The sequence below is a fragment of the Caretta caretta genome, chromosome 1 (genome assembly GCF_965140235.1).
Source record: "Caretta caretta isolate rCarCar2 chromosome 1, rCarCar1.hap1, whole genome shotgun sequence".
Lineage (NCBI taxonomy): Eukaryota > Metazoa > Chordata > Testudines > Cheloniidae > Caretta > Caretta caretta.
This window is the reverse complement of record NC_134206.1, coordinates 14,556,614-14,578,761: the sequence shown is the minus strand read 5'-3', so window position 1 is coordinate 14,578,761 and position 22,148 is coordinate 14,556,614. Positions and strand designations below refer to the sequence as shown.

Genomic DNA, 22,148 nt, shown 5'->3' with positions numbered 1-22,148 from the left:
GATGTGCTGGAAATTAAAAAGTGTTCTGGAGTACAGCGGATTTCTCCTTTACCCGTGTCGTAGAGCCAGCTTCACAAATCCCTTCCGATTTTTCAGAGTCACCGAGTTCTTCCCAGGTGTGCAGTTCAGGGACTCCGCAGCTCCTCCCACCACAATGACAATTGCATTTCCACTGCCGTTCTTGGACAGGATGTAATCTATGCTGTCGCGGTTCACAGGACAGATACCTGAGCATTGCAGGAGAGAAAAATCTAGCTGGAAATTACTGAAGACTTGCTGTTTGCAGTGCAGAAGATGAGTGGGTGGGGGGAGACACACTTGGTTTTGAAAACAAAGCTCTGCACAATCCCCAACTTTTAACGAGTATTTCCCCCTATCCCCCAGGGTGAGAGACAGCACTTATTCAATTCCAGCTATTATAGACCAGCTGGATGGTCCAAAGTAGGCTGAGCATCTTCCTAATTTAGAATGAAAATCCCCAGAGCCCAAAAGGCTCTCCAAAGATTTTTAAAGTCATATGGGCATGCTGAGCTCAGCATTGCAACATCTAAGTGATTTAGAAGCCTAAATCTCATTTTCAGAAGGAATTTAAGCACTTAAGCATCTAAATTTCATTGATACCTGATGGTATTTGGGCTCCTAAGTGCCTAAATCCCTTTTGAAAATATTTTCACTCCTAAATTAGTTAGGTGCTGCAACACAGGGCACAGCAATGCCCAAACACCTTTAAAAAGACGGGCCTAAAATCTATAGATGCAGCACTAGTCTTACATCAGTACAAGGCCCCTAATCCCAATGACCTTTTGCTATTCTAGCACATAATTGCTCTGGCACATAGGCACTGAACTTTACCCTTTCAGTTCGTAGCATTTGTCACTGGTGTAGTGCTGGAACTGCTAGCACATAAGGGCTCACTTCTGCACTCAGAGATGAATGCCCATTTGTCTAAGAGCCATAGGGCTGTCTAATTTAAGGCACAAATCCTGCCCCCAAAATTTTGTGGCAATAAAAGAGTAGTTTTACATTTATTAAAGGGAGAAAATTCTCGAGTGCTCAGTCAATTTTGCAGGATTTTCTGAATATTGTCATGGATGGTTTTAGCTGGGGGACAGAGTGTGAAACCATGAAGGAAATAGTGGGGGAAGAAATCTCATTTCCCTGGAGAGATGCTTTAGTGTTGCGTTCTGGGGTGGAAAGCAAGAAATGCACAATGCACCTTCACACTGGGATCTCTTTATCCCAGAGCCGATTAGCTAAAGCACGAGTGCATTTTTCGACACTGCACTTCAGAGTGGAGAGTGCTAGAAGTTAGTTAAGGCAAGCTAGACACTTTCTGTTCTGTTCTCAAACCAGAAAGTACGTATGGTGAGAACGTATTCTGGTGGTGCCTTGATTACTTCAGCATAATTCTCCTAAGAACCCTGCACTGACAAAGATGAGGGTACAGTCTGCAGGAGAGTAGGTGAATACCATCCATTATACAGCCCTACAGGAGGGCATCATGCTCCAAGGAGCTTAAAATTCCAATCAGAAGTAGAAAAGGGGGATTTTCCAGCTTTATTAAGTATCACTTAATTGACAATGCCAAATACATTCAAAATAAATGCAGTTTATTCTCAGATTCCTGAAATACAGGGATTTTATGGTAAGGTTATTCTCACAAACATGAATAGCCTAGAAAAAGTGTCCTTGTTCCTAAATTCAGTTTCAGATACACTAACAGTACACAGTCAAATGACTCGTAATTTTCCTGAAATCGCTGACCGCTTTTTCACTAGAACCTGCAACATACATGATTTAAAGATCAATTTCATTGGTTAATCCCCCCAGCCCCATCTAAATGGAGAGACAGCTTCCTTTTGAAGGAAAAAGCACTTTATGGAACAGCTGCAAGCTGAAACAATACCATTACCTCGTCTTTATCTGTGGTGGGTCGCTAACTAGCGCATCTGACGCACAGGTTAACAAGAGACCATCCCTCCTTGGTGACACTCTACCCCAGGGTGCTGTCATTGTCTGTCTGCGCACACTCTGCGTGTGTGTGTGTGTGTGTGTGTGTGTGTGTGTGTGTGAGAGAGAGAGAGAGAGAGAGAGAGTTTGTTACAGTGCTTGGAGCTAGCCCTCTTTGGAAAAAAAAAAAAAAGACAGACTAGATAAAAGCACATGAGCAGACTATTAATGCGAAGCATCACACTGCACGCGGACAGTCCATGGCAGGCTAGACCCACGCCTCCAGCTCGCCACAAACTAAGTGTTCATGTCGTCAAGCCCAGAGCGTAACCTCACCGCAGCCTATCGCCACACAGAGCAGGTCTGAGTCATTCCAGAGCTAATAAGTCTCCTTCCTAAGGCCAAGTCTACACCACACACTTATTTCAGTACAAGTACGTTGCTCAGAGGTGTGAAAAATCCACACCCCTGAGCAACATAATTATACTGACCTTCGCCCCCTCCGGAGACAGCGCTGCACTGGCAGGAGAGCTTCCCCCACCAACATAGCTACCGTGTCTCGCAGAGGTAGAGTAACTACTAAGCCAATGGGAGAGCACTCTTCATCAAAGCCCTACAGGCGGGCAGCAGCAACGATGTAATTTCTGTAGCGCAGACCTACCCTAACATTCCTTTCCGGGCCATCAGAGTTTATGTCTTTAAGGGGGAAACTTGTACTAACTACCAATTTTCTATAACCTTTTTGGTAATTACTGTAAATACAATAGGATTGAGAAGCAAAGTTAACCACAGCATTAAAATATCAAGCACTAAAGAGAACACTTACATTTGCTAGACATAAATTTGGCCTGTTTCTTCTCGCCACCTCCAAATGCTCAATAGATCTTAGGAGATGGAAGAGGCTTATTGTATCCTTTAGCCCACATCCATCAGTGCCACTGCTAGATTGCTCACCGGCAACGTTTCTTAGAACTATGGCAAGATATGGGGGAGGGGGAAAAGAGAGAATCTGGAGGGCGGCTAGGTGGGGAAGAGGGATAGAGGAAGAGGAGCTCTTACCGCCAGACATTAAGTAGTCCCTCAAAATAGGCATTCTAAAGTTCCCAGCTAACGTAGCAAGGTACGGTCTGATCCCAGGAAACTTCTGGCCAACACCAGTGGCTTCTGTGCTGAAGTTGCAGAAAGCCCCCAAGCCCATGATTCCATGCGGGTGGTAGCCAAAAATGTAATTCCTGTTCGTCAGCAGATTGTGGGTTTTAACCAGCTGAGAAAGAGAGAAAGGGTTGCAAAGTTAGAACGCCAGCGAAATTGCATGCAGAAATTCTCTTGCATGAGACAACTTAAGGCCAAGAGAAAAAGGAGGTTTTGAAAAGTAAGTTTGACACTAAATTTTGAAATCTGCAAAATTTCAAAAGCGTTTGTGTCCAGTTCACCAATGCTGATCATCTTATCCCAGACCCGAAATTTACCTCCCATCACCAACCACCAAGGAAATACAGGACATACCATCTTGAATTTAGTCAGGATGGTGGAAATGAAAGATTCAACAAGAAAATCCTTTTGGTTCCCTACAGTTAAGAGGCAAATATTGAATGAATGTGTGTTCCCTATCATGGGACCACACACTCACTTTGCCATGTTTAAGGGACCGACTGGGTTTCAGCAAAAACCATTTCCCTTCAATGCCCTTCCTGCCATCCCTCATGTCCTGAAATGCAAAATTAAAATTTGTGAGTACCCGAATGCAGGCTCTGTGACTCCCTGAAACCCACATCTGCTGCTTTGTGCTTCTAGAGCAGTTTAGATTTAGTCACCTCCCCAAATAAGCAGCCTCAACATGGTTTGCACTTGACTGGCAGCAGACAATTTCTGTATCTTTTTTCTTCCCACGTTAGTGAGATCTTTACTTTCCTAAGCGATCCCATCCTTCCCCAACTCTTCTAAAGTGCCCAAAGTGAATGCACAAGGCCTTCATAACCAGTGGCTGGTACTGTTCAGTTCCTGGAGGAACTGTACAGGAATCCAAGTGACAAACCTTTTTGATTCAAGATTGAGAGTTTTCTGGCCATTTGAAAATCAGGAGAAGACAGACTGGCACAGAATCAATCCCTCCCAGACAAATTCAAATTTCATCAGTGCGTCTTAGTTCTCCGGCACACATAGCAAGCAAAGTGCAGAGAAAAATCCACATCCTGTCTAAAGCTGTGCCAGTTGCAAACTGGTTTCACTTACTCAGTGAAATACCTGTTAATATTTAGCGCACCAAAAAACCCCTTGAAAAGCCATTGGACTGGGAAAGGAAATCCAATAATTGTCACGCAGTTCATTGTACCTGTAATCACAGCATACGAGTACTGCATGGCTTTGCATCTGTGAGTGACTTCTGCCATTAAAGCCTGCATACCTTATACAAGCTATCAACTGGTCTTTCACAAGGCAAAAACAGGAATCACTGAACAGAATTCCTTGGTGGATGCAGGAGCAGAGAGATTTGCTTAGTTTCAGATGGTGCATTCAGAATAAGAGACTGTACAGATTCTGCTGAGTTCCAAAAAAGCAGAAACTTTAGCTGCTGTGTTGTCGTATACAATACAACACATCACAATCTAAATTTTGGCCTCAGATATATACATGCATTTTGCATTCAAGTCAGTTTAATGGGTTAACTTCAGTGGGAGCTGCACTCATGTGTAGGTTTGTGGTAGCACTCAGGAACCCCAGTCATGAGCCAGGATACCATTGTGCTAGGTGATATCTTTTTTGTTATGTGTTTGTACATTTTCTTCTCCAAAGAGCTTACAAATCTCTCACATGTCTAAAGGCAGAATATGGCCCTTGGTATGAATATGTAATAAGCTGTATTTGAAAGAGCAGAGAAACTTTCCAAAAAACTGACAATGTTGCACCATCATAGCTGATTTACTCCAAGAAGTTTCTTGATGATGACAACATGACTCGACAAAACTACAAAGCACCGAAACGCATCTCTGTGGGCCTAATGTGTTGTAATAAATCTAGTGCCCTGGCGTTTGTATGCACATGAAGTAGGTTGCATTTGAAAGAATGCAGAAACTTTTCAAATATCTGGTGAAAGTAGGTTTGCACCATCACAACACATTTTAAGCAAAGATTTCCAGGCAACAGAAATCAAGTCATGTTGTCCTGAGTTGCCAAGATTACAGGTCACCAAAAAGTACCTAATACTCTGCAATTAATCAAGTGCCCAGGAGTTTGAATCAAACAGAGGAAGGTACTCTCAAAAACAATATACCGCACAGTAACACATTTGTTCTGAAAAAGCACATGAATGATACTTCAGCAGGTTAAATGCATGGATTATTATCTTCCCCAGGGATTTACATGGTTATAAATTATGTCTGACTAATATCCCAGGAGCATTTTTAAGATGCCCAGAGACTTTTTTACAATATGGTAGCAGCCAGAGTTCTTGAGCAGGAGGGGACCCTGTTTTGCTAAGTGCCACCCCCATGCCAAGATTCAAGCTTATCGCTTTATAAATTAAAACTCTGAAAAAAATATTGCCCTAATCTCATGAAAAGAAAAGCCGGGCAAGATGACACAAAGCAAATCTGTTTTCCTTCTCCGGAGGAAGAAACCCCAAAGGTCTGATTTTGAGCCCCCAGAACAATAAGCTCTAGATGAGCTTTCTGAAAAAGCTCAATTATTTATGGTTTGTACTGCAGTAATACCCAAGATCCTCAATCACAGACCAGGATTCCATTGTGTCAGGCACTGTACAAACCTAGAACAAAGATTATATTCTAGCGCTCACAATCTTTGAGAATCAGGCGCCATGTGTTTTTAAAGCTAAACGGTTTCATGTCTCATCAGCAGAAAAAGAAACAGATGCAATCTTTTTGCATTTAACTCCGTTACTAAACAAACTGCTGTGCGTCATTAACTGGCACTGTAGGGCCTGTTTGCCACCTTGCTTTGTTCCACCACCTGGTCATAGCAGGAAGGACATTCCACATCCTTATGGCTTTGGGAAGCAAGAAAAAGTCACGTGGCTAGAAATGGAGACGGTTTTTCAGGAGTAGTAGGGATAACAAATGGAGGGGAATAGGTAGAGAGAGACTGAAAATTCAGTTATGGGTAAAATAGCAGTACCTGATTTCTCTTGCCCTAGTACTGGGGGAGGGAGACAGGTAGCAAGAAGAGACTAGTAGGCCTGGGCAAGGAAGATGGCCACAGTACACCTGCAGTTTGGTTTAACCAGCCCCAGAGTCTATAAGTTACATGTAGTACATTTATTCATAGCCTTAGAGCCTTAGGCACTCTGCAGTTAAAAGGGTGAAGGAGCTTTAAAACATCCACTTAAGTGAATCTGATTGACGGCAAAGGGACAAACTAGCAGTACAAACCACTAAGGACAGCTTTCCAATGGCTGGAGTAGTCTAGATAATAGAGAAGGACAGGGAACCTGTAAGTGCTGCTTCCATTGCCAGCTCTGTGACGAACTTTCTGTATGACCTGTGGCAAGTTATTTGATCTCAGTGGCTCAGTTTCCGCAGCTGTGAAGGGATGGGGCCATACCTCTCTCATGAGTAAGGCTGCTTGGGGGTTACAGCTCAGAGACCTTCTAATTAAAGATGCTGCAAGGTCTGGGTTACATTTCTGAATTCTAACAATGCATATGCAGAGCCTGCCCCTTCTGTATGCCTCAGTGACCACACAGTGAGAGGCGGAAGAGAGCCAGCTCATCCCAGCAGCTGTACTTTGTCACCCTGAATCCCACGTGCTTTTGTTTTTCCCCGAGAGGTTACTTTAGGAGGGAGTTCACACCCTTCAGGGGCTCTGAAAGCCACACTCTACAGCAGTGTCAGTTTGCCATTGGACCCTAAACTGTCAGGACTTCCACTGGACAGGAAGCCCTTTTGCAACCCTGCCAGCCTTCTGGAGGCTGAAGCTGCAATGAGGAGTCTTCCATTACCCCGTCTCAGAGAATTGTGAATGGCCTACAGAAACCCCACGGGTAGGTCTACACTGCTGTCGTGAGGTGGGATTGCCTCATGTGTGGACAGGCCCGAGCTAGCTTTGATCGAGCTAGCTCGCTAAAAATAGCAGCAGGGCTATGGTGGAACCGGCTAGCCCCTGGAGTACAGTCCCACCTAGTACTCTGGGTACACGCTTCGACAGCTAGCCCATGCCCCTGCATCTATAGTGCTCGCGTTACCCAAGCTCGCTCAATCCAAGCTAGTGCTGGTAGGCCTATGCATTCTGCAGTCACACCTCCCGACAGCAGTGTAAACGGCCGCCAAGAGACGTGTGCAACCCCATGCTGAACAGCTCAAGGCCCCTTTGGTGTTGCTGTGCCATTTACAGGGATCTCGGCACCACGTGTGGCTTTTATGTGCAGCAGATGGACAGGTGTTCCCCACAACTCCTCCAGCCTGGTGGATGTCTGGCACATGAGATAACCTTGTCAGAGTCAGAAAACTACATCCTCCCCTTCTCGCCTCAATTTAACACAGTCCACTGCCCTTCCTTTGTACAGCATCCCAGAAGGATGGGACAGGCCAGTCAGTTATTTCTGTAGTACTTGCTGAGGGGGTAGGTGCCGGTTTAGTGAGTTCATCACTGAGCAGCCCATGACCATGATGCTCTTCAAAGCTGTACCCCAGAGTAATGTGGCATTTCTAGCAAAGCAAGGGGGCTTTTTGAGAGCAACACTCGGGTGGGTGGGGAGAAAATCCAAAATTATAATAATTAAAAGAACAAGAGCTTTGGAAGCATGATAAATGCTCCGTGTCAGGGCTTCAGCCAAACCTGTACCTGGCACAGGCTAGAAGGAAACTTTCCCTGGGCACAAGTTACCCAGGAGGAATTTCTTGCACTTTCCTTTAAGGCCACCATTGGCCACGGTTAGTGGCAGGACCGTGGACTAGATGGACCACTGCTCTGAGCATGGCATTTCCCACAAAGGCCTACAGGGCCTGCCTACTGATTAAGAGGGAGAGTAATACATAACTGCCCATGGTTTTGTTTTCCCCTGTACACACAATATTACTTTAGTATAGAGATCCTAAAGCAGAGGTGGGCAAACTACAGTCCCACGGGCCATCCTGCCTGGCCCCCGAGTTCCTGGCCCAGGAGGCTGGCCAGCCCCCGGCCCCTCCCCTGCTGTCCCCCATTCCCCGCAGCCACACCACCGTGCAGGCAGCGCTCTAGGCGGCGGGGCTGCGCATTCATGCAGGGTAGCACGTCTGGCTCCGGCCGGGCAGCCAGACATACTGCTTTGCGCAGCATGGTAAAGGGGCTGGGGCCGTCAGGGGACGGTTGGATGGGGTGGAGGTTCTGGGGTGGGGGGTGGTCAGGGAACAGGGGGGTTGGTTAGGTGTGGGAGTCCCAGGGTGGGGGTGCCTGTCTGGGGGCAGAGGTGTGGATAAGGGTTGGGGCGGTCAGAGGACAGGGGGTTTGGATGGGTCGGTCAGATAGGGTGCGGGGGCCAGGCTGTTTGGGGAGGCACAGCCTTCCCTACCTGGCCCTCCATACAGTTTTGCACTCCAATGTGGCCCTTGGGCCAAAAAGTTTGCCCACCCCTGTCCTAAAGCTTCCCTGTTGCTCCCACTTCAACACCTCACTCTCCACTCCCTGTGAAACCTTCCCCCTCCCCTTATTTTACAGCCTTCACTAGGAGAAAGGTGCCCTAATGCAAAGTGCAGCAGCACGAAATCCCTGCTTCCCCTTGCCTCACGCTGTTCAGCGGTTACTAACGAGTGATATCTAAAAAGGGTTACCCCCAGACTGAAGCTACGACCTTCAGCCCAGTGCCCTGAGGGTGGACTTTCCTCCCCGTAGTGAATAAAACTGGGGTGAACGGCACTCCTGGGTGCATGGGGAGCTGATGAGTCTGACACTAAGACAGAGCGTGCACAAACAGAAGTGGAAGTAGCTGTACTAACAGGACACAGTCCAAGCAGAGAGCCTGAACAGCCTAGGGTCCAAAGGTTTGAACACTATCCAGACCTAGGAAGAAACAGGGCTATCCCCAAAGCATTTACTGTCCAAAGGTATTTGTGGACCAAGGGTACATCTAACCCTTGAGTGGGAGGTGCAGTTTCCAGCTTGACATACCATTGCTACTGTGCTCTCCTGCTAGTGTGGGTGTGATGGGCCAGAGGCCTCTCGTCTGCCCCTAGCATGTCAGCCAGACACCGGCTGGGGCCAGCTGGCCCCTCCCACCACCATACACTATTGTTAACCCACTCGACCAGACACTGGGTCTTACCCCTCATGTGGGTACATCTGCTAGCACTGGAATTTACACTTCCAGCACCACATGGAGACATACCCCAGAAGTGAAAGAAAGGAACGCAGCCACAAGCACAGAGCTAGTTCCTGTTCGTATTTATTCCTCTTTATGCTGGTCCAGCCTAAAGAGTTGGGTAAGTGTGGGTGTGGGGCGTTAGAACAAGCGAAGAGAGCAAGGGTTGGTGGGGACAGCGAGAACAGTGCAGGCAGCGAGAGGACTGAGGCAGGGGCTGGTGCAAACAGCCGACGAGCAGAGAGTAAAAGCCGGCTGAGAGCTCCCAGTGCCGCACGCTGGTTGCTGACATCACTCTGGTCCAAGGTGTCTGGAGCAAGCAATACCAGCCAGGCAGCTCCCCGTCTCACTGGTGCTGTGAATGCCCTTTGTATCCCCAGAGGCTGGAGTTTGTCCTGCCTTGCTTCTTCCATACCCCAATCCCTCGAGCTGGGGACAGAGTGTTAAGACCCAGGGTCTGGCTACCATTTTAGCAGAAACACCCATCTACTCTGTCTCAGCAGAGTGGCTGAAAGTTATTGAAATTAGGGAGTAAAGGAGATCTGCTACATCTAGTGCAGGATGCATGAGCCCCTGCTTCAATTTTGCTGCAGTAGTCCAGCTTAGAAGGAAAATACTCTTCTGTATGCCAACTAGGCCAGCCAGATCAAAGGGATTTGGGAGCAAGCTGGAAAAGCTCTTACAAGCCTCATTTGCACAAATGGTGCAAGGCTGCCTGCAGCCACCTTTGACTTTTCTAGCAAGATAATTGTCGGGTGCTTATTTAAAATAGTCATATTAAGCAGAGGCTGTTTGCAGCGGCAATCTTGTCTCTTGAATAGCTTCAGCAGAACTTTAAATTGCCAGCATTAAGCTACACCCATTCATAGTTTTGACTGTGCATCTCTTATGACCAAGCAGGCACTTTATAAAGCTGAGCCCTTTAGGGTTCACATGCACAAACAGCAGTGGTTCTCAACCAGGGGCACAGAGGTCTTCCAGAGGATATGTAAACTCATCTAGATATTTGCCTAGTTTTATAACAGGCTACATGAAAGCACTAGCAAAGTCAGTAAAAACTAAAATTTCATACAGACCATGACTGTGTTTATAGTTCCCTACATAGTACATCAGGATTTCAAAACCTGAGGGTCACGATTTTTTTTTTTTAAATAATTATATGGTAAGCAATTTTTCAGTAAGTGTGTGCTATGACACTTTTGTATTTGTGTCAGATTTTGTAAGCAAGTAGTTTAAGCAAGCTGAAACTTGAGGTACACAACACAAATCAGACTCCTGAAAGGGGTACAGTAGTCTGGAAAGGTTGAGAGCCACTGGTTTAGAGAGATAAACAGTGTAAGTGCTGATGTGCACCAATGCTGATTTACGGAGAATTTTCCCGAGTGAAATGAAGGCCTTTACTTTATGACACAAGACAAAGTTATGCAATCATCAGTAGATTGTAATTATCATAAATAGATAAGCAAGGATTAGCAGAGCATGCTTGGTAAGTGGATTCTAGAATCCAACAAAGCATAGTCTAGTGGTTCTAGACCGCAACAGACTAACAGATACAGGTAAATATTAGTCACAGCACCTGGTCTAGATGGACATTAGTAAAGGTTAGGCCTTGTATAGACCTTATCTTGACAGACACCTCAGGCTGCAGAACTCCAGAAATTGTTCTAGGACTGCAGTTTACCTACATTGCTAAGCTCAAAGAACTCCTACTTCCAGGGCCAGTCACTAAGTCGTAGCAGACATAAGCCTTACTAAGCCAACAGCTTCCTAAGCTTATTACTGCCCTACTAACTCATGTTATTCTGCTCCCTTACATGCTAACCTCACTAAATATATTCCCTACACCTTTGGCAGCAGGTCAGTTTTGTATCTGGCATGATCTTTAACTGAAAGAGGAGAGAGAGGACACAGGATTCATGTTCAGCATCCTCTGTTTCAAGCCTTGGAAGTTTCAAAATACAGTACAACCTCCCCTACATGCACCTTGCAGCACAGACAGCCTAGTAACCAAGCCTCACTTCTCAGAGACTTAGGCATAAGACTTCATAAGTGCTACACAAGAAATGAAACAGTCCACATCCATGAGTATTCCACTCCGCAGCATAGCAAGCTTGGCTACAGGGATTGCCAAAACCCAACTTGTACATTTTGATGAGAATATTACTCTGGCTGGCTTCCTTACTAAGTCACAAAAGGTTTTACTCCCCACCCCCATCATTATTGGAGTTAGCCAGGTTCTCCTATAGCATGCTCCTGCATATTTGCAGACCCAGCCGAGTCAGCTCTTCAAGCAGTGTTCATGTGTTTTAAACTGTTTGGATTTAAGAGTTATTTAGATTACAGTAGAAGCGAGAGGCACCATTGTGCTAGGTGCTGTACATACATAGTGGGAGGTAGGAGGAACCCCAGTCCTAAGGAACTTACAACCTAAAGAGACAGGATATGAAAAAAATGGGGTGAGAGTGTAACAAGGGAGAGGCCAAAAAACAGAAGCACGGAGCTGAAGTGACACAGTGAAGGTCACAGAGCAGGGCCATGACACAGCTGGGTGTAAAGCCTAGATCTCTGGACTCAGTCCTATACCTGAATCACTCCATTTTATACCTTGTTTCTAGTGCCAGATACCCAGCTTAGGAATACATCATTCATAGCAGTTTGCTTATGGCAGAGATACAAGTGTGATGGTGGTGGGATGGGCAGTAAGTGCTCCCCTATGGGAATGCAAACACTTACATGGTTATGCACTTTAAGCAGGTTTGCTTTTAAATCTGTTCAGTACTACCACACCGTTTGCTATTACAAAACAAACATGTTGGTAGTTTGTGTAGCTCAGAGCAGCAGAGATGCAGTAGGAGAATTAAACACTGATTGTAAACTGGAGGCAGACGTTGAAGATTACACTGTTGCTCAGTGATCATGGGAATGATTCATACAGGGCAAAGTTCTGCATCACAGTGTGATTTCCCCTCCCGTCTCCACCTTAAACAGCACAAGGGATTTTCAGACCCATATGATCTCCCTTGGGCACTTCACCCACTATGTGGCTGTGCAAGGGCTGAAAAACAGATGGCACGTCCTCATAGCATATTTGCCACCCCAATGTCCCTCCTCTGAACTAGCTAAAGCAGTTCACAAGTCAGGGGTCGGTTTAGGGAGTCACTAGCCTGTGTAGGTGGTTTTCAAGCCATTTAGCAACCTTGTGGACAGGTTTTTTAATACTGCATTCGCTGTAGGATTTGAGCACCTTCCCGTAGAATATTTGTGCTTCCTCCTACTCCCAAGCAGCCATGGGATCAAACGCTGTCCTAGGTCCTGATTCTTCCCAAGCCTACATCCCTTACGTGTAGGGACTCAGCCTAGCTGGTGGCACCTATTTATGCTCTCTCCCTGGTCACACACCTCTCCCTACAGGTATGAGCTCCGTCTCACAGAGTCATTTCTGCCTTTTAAATTCAGTCTGCTGTCCGGATCAGTAGAGCAAGCTCACTGTCATGATTTTTCAGCCATGTGGTGACAGGCAGCCCAGTGAAGTATTTCAGTGGCCGCAGTGGGACCTAGACAAACACTGAGCAAATTTTAATCTGATTCCAGAGAATGTGATCAGAGTCAGAGCTGGCTCCTGCCAGCATTTTAGGAGGAGGCAGTAGCTGGTCTGGTATCACCCATATGCAGACCAGAGAGTATGGTTTACACAGGAGCCATGTATGACAAAGCGAACGCCATAACACTTTTGAGTCCTGCTATTCATGGCATGTTTAGCTGTTCAATACTTAGAGGAACTGGTCTCAGTCCCTCCATACCCAAGGTAACCCCCCTGCCCCAAATCAGCATCCAGCAATTCTTTAATACATATATTTTACATTTATATAAACCCTTCCAGCCTAAGGTTGGAGTTTGCTGAACTCCCCCACAGCTGATGGCAGCACAGATTAACCCAGGTTCTAATTAGAGTCACTGATACGGACTTCTGCAGAGTACCAGTCTCGGATCACACCCAGGTGCACATCTGGCTGATTTTAAAACACCAACCAATCCCTGCCTGTCCTAAGCAAGTTTTTATGACATCGTAGTTAACACCTTAAGTCTGCCCATGCTGGCTTGTCACCATTCCCATCAGAGAGCAGATAGGCTGCTGTTGGCAAAGTGGACACTTTCTAGGCAGTAGACTCAGGAGAGAACCGGGGTGGTTCTTCCCCACTGAAGTTGATCAGGCCACTACAATATTAGCTGTTTAAAACACCATAGCATGCTCCTGCCTCTCAGCGTTAGTAGCTAGGAGTATGTCTGCACTAGCCTTGGGAAAGCTTTCCCACCAGTGCTCAGAGCTTCAGCTTCACTCCTAGGCTCTGCTGTTAAGGCCAGTGTCTTCCAGCCACTCTCAGAGCAGGTCCACATGATGAACATTCTGGGGGCTGTGCACAGAACATCGCTTTTCTGGGAAGTGGGAATGCTCAGCCTGGAGGGAAGGATACTTGCTATCACCAGTGGAGCTAAACCATCAGCAGCGGGACATTATAGCCAGGTTCCTAGCATGGACAAGGCCACAGAGTACCAGGAGTACAGGAATATGGTTCTTGCTTAAAAAGGTACACATGGCTTCCAAACTCTGGAGAGAAAGGGCTAGTTGTGTTGCTAGCTGTTCGATAGCCCCACCCTGCCTGTAGCTCTTCCCCCCACCCCCAGAACGCCTTACCCAGTCATGTAGGTAACAGGCATTTTTCCAAACATGCTTCTAAATGTACCAGGGCCATTTGGCAGCCGAGGCACCAGGGTGCCCCCATTTGTTTCCTTACATGGGACAGCCATGGTCATTAGCTATGTGATGCTGCACAGTTCTAGATAAGCAGGACTTTGTCCCCAGCTCTCTATAGAGTGACCCCTGCATTACCATTGAAGTGGGACCCCACCAATGGGAAAGCTCAGGATTGCATGTAGCCTTCTTACACCCTTATCATACCAGGAGTGTTGAGTCTGACAGGGCTGGGTAGCATGCCTAGATCAGGCATGTGTCCTTATGGAGGGAATGAAGACCAGAGGACAGAGACAGAGCTACATGACAAAGACAATAGATAGGGAATCATCTGGATACACAAGAGCGCTCAAGAGAACCCAGGATGAGAACTACACATGCTGCAGTATTGCAGTCCGAGTAGCAGGCATCACACCAGCATTCCTGCATGATCCAGCAAGAGGGATCTGTGGCCACAGATTTGACAGCCCTTCCTGAAGGGGTCCTGCCCATTTGCCACTTTGGCTTTTCGTAAGAGCTGTGCTCTCTGCACAAGTCAAAGAGGCAGGTGTCTGGTGCCGAGACTTCAGGGTGAGAGGATAACCTAGCCAAGACTGAATCCACAGCCAGTGGAGGACAGCCGGAAGCATCGAGCTCATGGCTTTTCCTCTGTTTAATATCCTCTTCCCCCATGCCTGCCTGCTGCTGAGATGTTCCAACTCTGTGCTGAATCAGTTGCTGACTTCACATTCCACTGTTTATGTGGCTGATAGACAAATGTTTATCTAGATTCACCATCTATGTGCAAGGCCCAAGGATCAGTGAAGTAGCAGTACATGCTCTCCAGGGTAGCTGTAGGGAGTCGGCAAGTCAGCAGGGAGTCACCTTGGTTTAAGAAATCCCATAGGAAGTGTTCAACAAGCTTCCAGTAGAAAACCCTGGGCGTTACAGTTTTGACAAGCTATTGTTGTTTGATGTGCTTAGTTTTGAGCTATGCTTCTGATTGCCAAGGCCAGCAAGGCTCACCATTGAAAAGCCAACAGACATCATCTATTCAAAGTATAGGGGCAGCATTTTTCGATATTATTGATCTATAGTATCTGTAAGCAAATACTGACTTTTTAATAGCTACCACTGCATTCCTAGAATAAGTACCTAGAACTACATACCCTTCCTCCAACAGGCATTCTGAGAACAGACCTCTTCCCAGTTCCAAGCCTTCTAACTAGCCCTGAAGAGTCCTTAGCTGCACAGCAGGGTTACTTCCATGTATGTTTTCCCCATCTCATGAACTTGCCAGTCCTTCCTCTCCGCAAGCAAGGAGTCTAGTTGGGTCAGAATTATTAGCTGAGAAACTGGTTGCACGGGGCGGGAGGAGCATAGGCTACAGGATCAGAGAGCATTTGCAAGATAAAGAGGAGAGGGATTCCACATCCACGTCACATCCACTTCCCCAGTGCTGGAGTCCCTCCCAAATTAGCTACAAACACTTGGCCACTGCTGAAGTGGAGCAGGCTGCTATTTCCAGGGGGTGCAGGTCCATTTTGTTAGAGATAAAGACCTTTAACTCCAAGACCTTTCCACAGCTACCACCGACATCTGCTGACTGTGCTGTGAAGTGGAATCCTGCTAATTCCAAGGTCTTGTGCTACCAAGTGGCATACAGGAAGCCTTGAATTCTTTAGTTGTAAAGTGCTATGCTCTAGCTTAATGAAAACTGTTAAGTCTCAACCCTGGCTACCAATAACTTGAACAGCATCTCAGGAGCCCAGAGACAGAACAGCTATTTATTGAGGCTACCATGCCATCAAGCAGGTGCAATAAAAATGATTCTTGCCCCCCTCCAAGGGCTTTTGCATATTAAAAATAAAATTGAAGTTTAGAAGTGATCACCCCCTATTCCACCAGGGAGCCTTATAGGCAATGGACTAGATCTTGGTCTTAGGTAGTGTTCTCTGAAATTAAGAGTACAAGATGCAGAGAGGATAGCATTCACTTCACCCCTCCCCACCAGCGAAACACGTGTGAACAGGAAAATCCATTGTTTATAGGATAATCTTGTACCACCAGATTTCTCCAAGGCAAATTGATGCCTTGAGTCAACGGAGAGTCATCTCAAACAAACGACATTCCTATCAGAATCGATTAGGGATGCATCAAGTTTGCAGTGCAAACAGACTGTTTCAGAGACACACATCATATGATGGGATCCTAAATAAAGCACATTTTCCTATCTTGGTTTTTCAGTTTCAGATAAGGATAAAATAAGGCCTGTGTACAGAACAAGAGCTAGTTTCCTCATGTCAAAGAGGTTGTTCTTTTGTTTGTTGTTTTTGTTTGTTTTTTTTTTTAAAAAAAAACACACAACCACCAAGAGGTTATCACAAGACAAATTTTTAAGAGGAACAGAAGAAGAGCCCTTTGTACAGTCAGGAGTAGAGCAAGAAAAGGTTATTTACCCGTACTGGAAAATAGTCTCTGAAGTATCTCCATATGGCCCAGTTTCTGACCCACTGGGATCTTCTTCCACCTTGAAAAAAGGGAAGAAAGTGCAGTTGAGAATATCAGTAGCAGTCTGGAAGGTCAACACCACTGATGCCCATTAGAAGATCTCAGGACAGCACAGATGCCCTACAGCCCTGGGAGGCAGAGACTTGCACAAAGCAGGTTCAGGCCTCGTTTTCAGAGGTATGGAACACCTGCACCTCTCCTTGGCTTCCGCACTTCTGAAGAGAGTCAGGCCTCAAGCAACAACAGCATAGCAGAGTTAACAATTGAACCCAGAAGTCCCCAAGTTCCAGTGCCATGTAAACAGAAGAACTGAACACAGGGGTTTGTAGTGTCAAGACATCCATGTTTACCATCTTTTGCCTCAGTTTCTTCAGCTGAAGAAGTCCCATTAGCTCAACCAGGATCTTTTTGCATTGAAAGCTATGTAGAGTTAAAGTCTGGCTGAGACATTAAGTCCTAATTGCCCTCTGTTTACAAAAGCCCTTTTTTCTACTAAGAAAGCTTACAAGCAGAGGGAAACTGTATTCAAGTGTGTCAACCGAACTAAGAGCTGATCATTCTCAATTAGTTTCCAGAGAACAGTAGGTCAATATACACATTTCCCATCAGATAGTAACTCAAAACAAAACCCCTGACATGTGCATCACTAACCAAAGCAGCCACTTGATCTTAACTGTAAAGACTTCAAATTAAAACCTGACTTGGCAAAAGCGCAGGGAAAATTTGGCTTGCAAGATTCAAACAGAGGACTTTGGAATCTTGTAAGAAAGTTTAGAGACAAGTAATTAGCCTGTGGAACACATTGCTACAAGGTCTTTGTTGGATTTAGAGAAGGGCTACACATTTATAAGGATAAGAAAATTTGCAGTCACTTCCTAGGACAGTTAGGCAGGATACACGGACTAGTCTACACAGGGAAGCCAGTGCGCACTAAGCTAGGGTGTGAGTTTAAAGTGCATTAGCCACTCTGTGCTAATTCCCTGTGTGAACACTGCTGCACACTAACAGTGCTCTCATGTGCTTTAGTTTTGCACACTTCCAGAGTGCATTAGGCTGATGCACACAAAGGCGCTCAGGGCACAGTAAGCGTCCACACAAAGATCGTGTGGAGTAACTGCAGGCTGCCCCCGCCATGGACAGACAAGCCACATTAGACGGCAAGCCAGCCACAAACCAACAAGTGTTCTATTCCTCCCGCTCTCCCCCAACACATACATGTTTCCATAATTTCTATAATGGGGAGTCTTGCACATTTGGTTGCATGTCCTATGTAAAGCCTCTACCACTCTAAGAAGAGTCAGCATACTGCAGTCTCGACAACTTACCTTTCTTTGGTGTATTCCAGTCAAACACCAGCCATGCCAAGTACACAGCTGCAATCACCCAGCAGTCTGTACAGAGTATGTACATGAGGATTACAGTGCAAGCCACACCTGGAGTTGCCAGAGGGATAAAAAGAGGGGAAATGGCATTAAAGTCTCATTTTTGCAGAGTGGGTATTTCGATCAGCATTAACACCCCTTGACTTTTGACCCTGCCATACTTAAGAATTTTTAAACTAAATCAGATTTAGTGGTTACAGATTAGTGACATCACATTGAGACTAAGCCTTCAGTAGGGCTGAGACACAGCTTCATCCAGAGCAGCCTACTTCAGAGCAGTTATTTCCCTGTCCCTACCTCAGAGTCCACAGGTTCTCCCTCTAACTGCAGCAGGGTCACTGGGCCTCATGTGGAGGAGATTCTGCTGCTGGCTCAACTTTCTTGCATCACAGGTAAGACTCTCAGTGCACTGGATGTCTCCCATCACAAAAGTTCCTCACACACACCCTTGCACCATGCTGGGACTTCTCATATAAAAGCAGCTAGCATTGATTTTAATTTAGGAGAGGGGGAAAAAATTCCCTATGTCCCACTGACATGTCTGGGATGAAACAAGAGGAAATTCAGCTGGAAACTCCCAACAGGCAGTATATAGGAATTATTTGACAACAGACATGCTGATAGTGGCTCAAATCGGACTTGGTGAGATGGACAATGCAATCCAGGTGCTCAGAGAGACTAGCCAACTTTGAGTTACTTTAATACTAGCATTATTAATCAAGACAAAAAACTAAAATGCTTCTCTTCCTCCTACTCAGAGCTCCACTTAACTAAGAAGGTATTAAAGCAGTAAGGAAGAGTCTTTGCAACTGACATGGCAGGTGCACAAGTGTCACCAATAAGACAGCTAGCTGGAAGCACTCCCCAACAGTGAGTTCTACTAGACTGGAATCTCCAGAGAAGAGTCACATTGCGAGAGATGATTAAAAACTAGACCGAACAAAGCTCAGAATATATTGTAAGAAGCAGCCACTAGAAATGCAGATTTGTTACTTTTCTCAACGATGTTTGGAGCATTCATGGCAACACATACGTTTATCTACAGAGCACATACTGTACAGAAGGGAGGATTTTAAAATAAATCTGCTTCCTTGTGCTCCAGTACCTATAGATCAGCCCTGCTTACATGTGTGTAGTAATCCTTCCTATGTGTTCTGTTTATCTAGCAATAGTAACACCCTGTTCTTAAGCAACAGAGGGAGACCTAATAGGTTTTACCTTAGCTGTTCATGACCATGATTTGATTTCTGCCAGGACAGTTTTAATCAAGAACCTTCATTTTTGAATGAAAGTTATTTCTTACCCAGGACAAGGAAAGTAAGGATCCATTGCAGCACAGATATAATCTGAAGTTGCTTCTCTACTTTGGACTTGGACAACCAGGATAAATCCTGCAGAGCAGAGAGAATGCTTGACCCAGTACCTAAGAACAGAAAAATAAAAAGAAAGTTACTCTGTACATGCATTTAGAACAAAGCCTCATTTGAAGTGAAAAACAGAAGTCATAGAACATTGAAGTCTGTGCTGGATTACAGGAACCACTTCTGGTTTAAGATGACTAAACAGGATTTATGTAGTTTACATTAGTCTCTTGGATGTCATCTCATTAAGAAAAAAGCCTGAAGGGGAAACCTGTTATATTAGAACTAACCAGAGCAGTTTTATAAATACTTGCCATTACTGCTACAAAGCAGCAGAAATCCTCTTCAGTGCTCCCAAGTGCAGTAATGGAGCATACAACCAAAAACCTATATAGTAAACATTAAAACTCCAAGTGTCCTTTCAGCCTCCCTTGAACTTTGAAGTTTACATTATAAGCCAGTGATGGTCACACTGCAAGGTGTACTAACACGTACAGCGGTTTGCCCAGGAATCTTTTCCATACCTGACTGCCAACTGCAGTGACACCCTGAGGCCAAAGGCAACTTGCTCAGTTTCCCCAGTTTACAACTTGAAAAACTAATCCATATTCGTAATCCTATGCTAGATCAAACTACTGAGAATTATTCTTAAAGAGACAATGTCAACTTCAAGTTTGCAAACAGACCAATAAACCAAACCACAAAAAGCAAACAACTGCACTACATTGATCACCATCATTCAGACACTCTTCCAGATTTTTTGGAAGTTAAAGTCTTGTTGATTACTTACAAGAAGTTTTTTGACCTGAAGATGACAGCTGGAAAGTTACACATTTACAGATCCATCAAGACAGGAAATTACAAGTGTAAAAGGAATTTGGCTTCTGGTTAAAAATTCACAACAAGCTTTAAAAGTGTATACAATGCTATTTGTCAGCATTCAAATCTTCTGTTTGCAGTAGGTACCAATATGTATCCAAAGCACTGACCAGGAGTGTAAAAGCTGCAGAAGTCAGTGACAGATTACTGGTATAGTATGAATTTAGGAGAGAGTTCTACCCTACAGCAACATGGATGCTTTAACCAAACATCAAGTCCTGATTAGTTTTTATAAGATAAAACGTAGCATGAACAAGTGACAAGAAATGTACTGCTAACTACATCATAGCAGGTTTAAATTAAGGCCAGCTGTTCATGGCTTGCCAAGCAGCCTCTAGTCTGAAGGAATACACTTGCAGATAGAATCATAGAATATCAGGGTTGGAAGGGACCCCAGAAGGTCATCTAGTCCAACGTCCTGCTCGAAGCAGGACCAATCCCCAATTAATCATCCCAGCCAGAGCTTTGTCAAGCCTGACCTTAAAAACCTCTAAGGAAGGAGATTCTACCACCTCCCTAGGTAACGCATTCCAGTGTTTCACCACCCTCTTAGTGAAAAAGTTTTTCCTAATATCCAATCTAAACCTCCCCCACTGCAGCTTGAGACCATTACTCCTCGTTCTGTCATCTGCTACCATTGAGAACAGTCTAGAGCCATCCTCTTTGGAACCCCCTTTCAGGTAGTTGAAAGCAGCTATCAAATCCCCCCTCATTCTTCTCTTCTGCAGGCTAAACAATCCCAGCTCCCTCAGCCTCTCCTCATAAGTCATGTGTTCCAGACCCCTAATCATTTTTGTTGCCCTTTGCTGGACTCTCTCCAATTTATCCACATCCTTCTTGAAGTGTGGGGCCCAAAACTGGACACAGTACTCCAGATGAGGCCTCACCAATGTCGAATAGAGGGGAACGATCACGTCCCTCGATCTGCTCGCTATGCCCCTACTTATACATCCCAAAATGCCATTGGCCTTCTTGGTAACAAGGGCACACTGCTGACTCATATCCAGCTTCTTGTCCACGGTCACCCCTAGGTCCTTTTCTGCAGAACTGCTGCCTAGCCATTCGGTCCCTAGTCTGTAGCTGTGCATTGGGTTCTTCCGTCCTAAGTGCAGGACCCTGCACTTATCCTTATTGAACCTCATCAGATTTCTTTTGGCCCAATCCTCCAATTTGTCTAGGTCCTTCTGTATCCTATCCCTCCCCTCCAGCGTATCTACCACTCCTCCCAGTTTAGTATCATCCGCAAATTTGCTGAGAGTGCAATCCACACCATCCTCCAGATCATTTATGAAGATATTGAACAAAACCGGCCCCAGGACCGACCCTTGGGGCACTCCACTGGATACCGGCTGCCAACTAGACATGGAGCCATTGATCACTACCCGTTGAGCCTGACAGTCTAGCCAGCTTTCTACCCACCTTATAGTGCATTCATCCAGCCCATACTTCCTTAACTTGCTGACAAGAATACTGTGGGAGACCGTGTCAAAAGCTTTGCTAAAGTCAAGAAACAATACATCCACTGCTTTCCCTTCATCCACAGAACCAGTAATCTCATCCTAGAAGGCGATTAGATTAGTCAGGCATGACCTTCCCTTGGTGAATCCATGCTGGCTGTTCCCGATCACTTTCCTCTCGTGCAAGAAGATGTTCGCTTCTAATAGGATTTAGATAAAAAATGCCCTGTTTCACTAGAAGTTTGAGATGTAACCTTTCAATTAGTTTGATTTAAACCACAAATTCTATTCACCAAGGTTAGCTAGAAGCCAGTGTTAATGCATAAGTCCAACCAGAAGCTCACAAGCATTTTTAAGTTTTCCTTTGAAATGAGCCATGCAATTTTATGTGAAGTCAGATTCCACAAGAGGTGAGAAGTGTGTTTGGTGGCACTGAACTATTCCACAGGGAGAACTAGTACAAGGGTTAGTAATTGGATGGGTTTCAGAGGAGCAGCCGTGTTAGTCTGTATTCGCAAAAAGAAAAGGAGTACTTGTGGCACCTTAGAGACTAACCAATTTATTTGAGCATGAGCATCCGATGAAGTGAGC

General features: G+C 45.4%; 1 protein-coding gene across 1 annotated transcript in view; it reads right to left on the bottom strand.

The window, feature by feature from the left end:
* Positions 1-22,148, bottom strand: part of DGAT2 (diacylglycerol O-acyltransferase 2) — a 39,861-nt gene that overhangs the window by 4,050 nt on the left and 13,663 nt on the right. The window contains exons 2-6 of the mRNA XM_048839996.2: positions 19,164-19,283; positions 17,804-17,911; positions 16,427-16,497; positions 3,010-3,214; positions 53-227 (exon numbers count right to left, since the gene is read on the bottom strand). Coding sequence (XP_048695953.1) covers positions 53-227; positions 3,010-3,214; positions 16,427-16,497; positions 17,804-17,911; positions 19,164-19,283 — 679 coding nt within the window. The remainder of the gene's footprint in view (positions 1-52; positions 228-3,009; positions 3,215-16,426; positions 16,498-17,803; positions 17,912-19,163; positions 19,284-22,148) is intronic.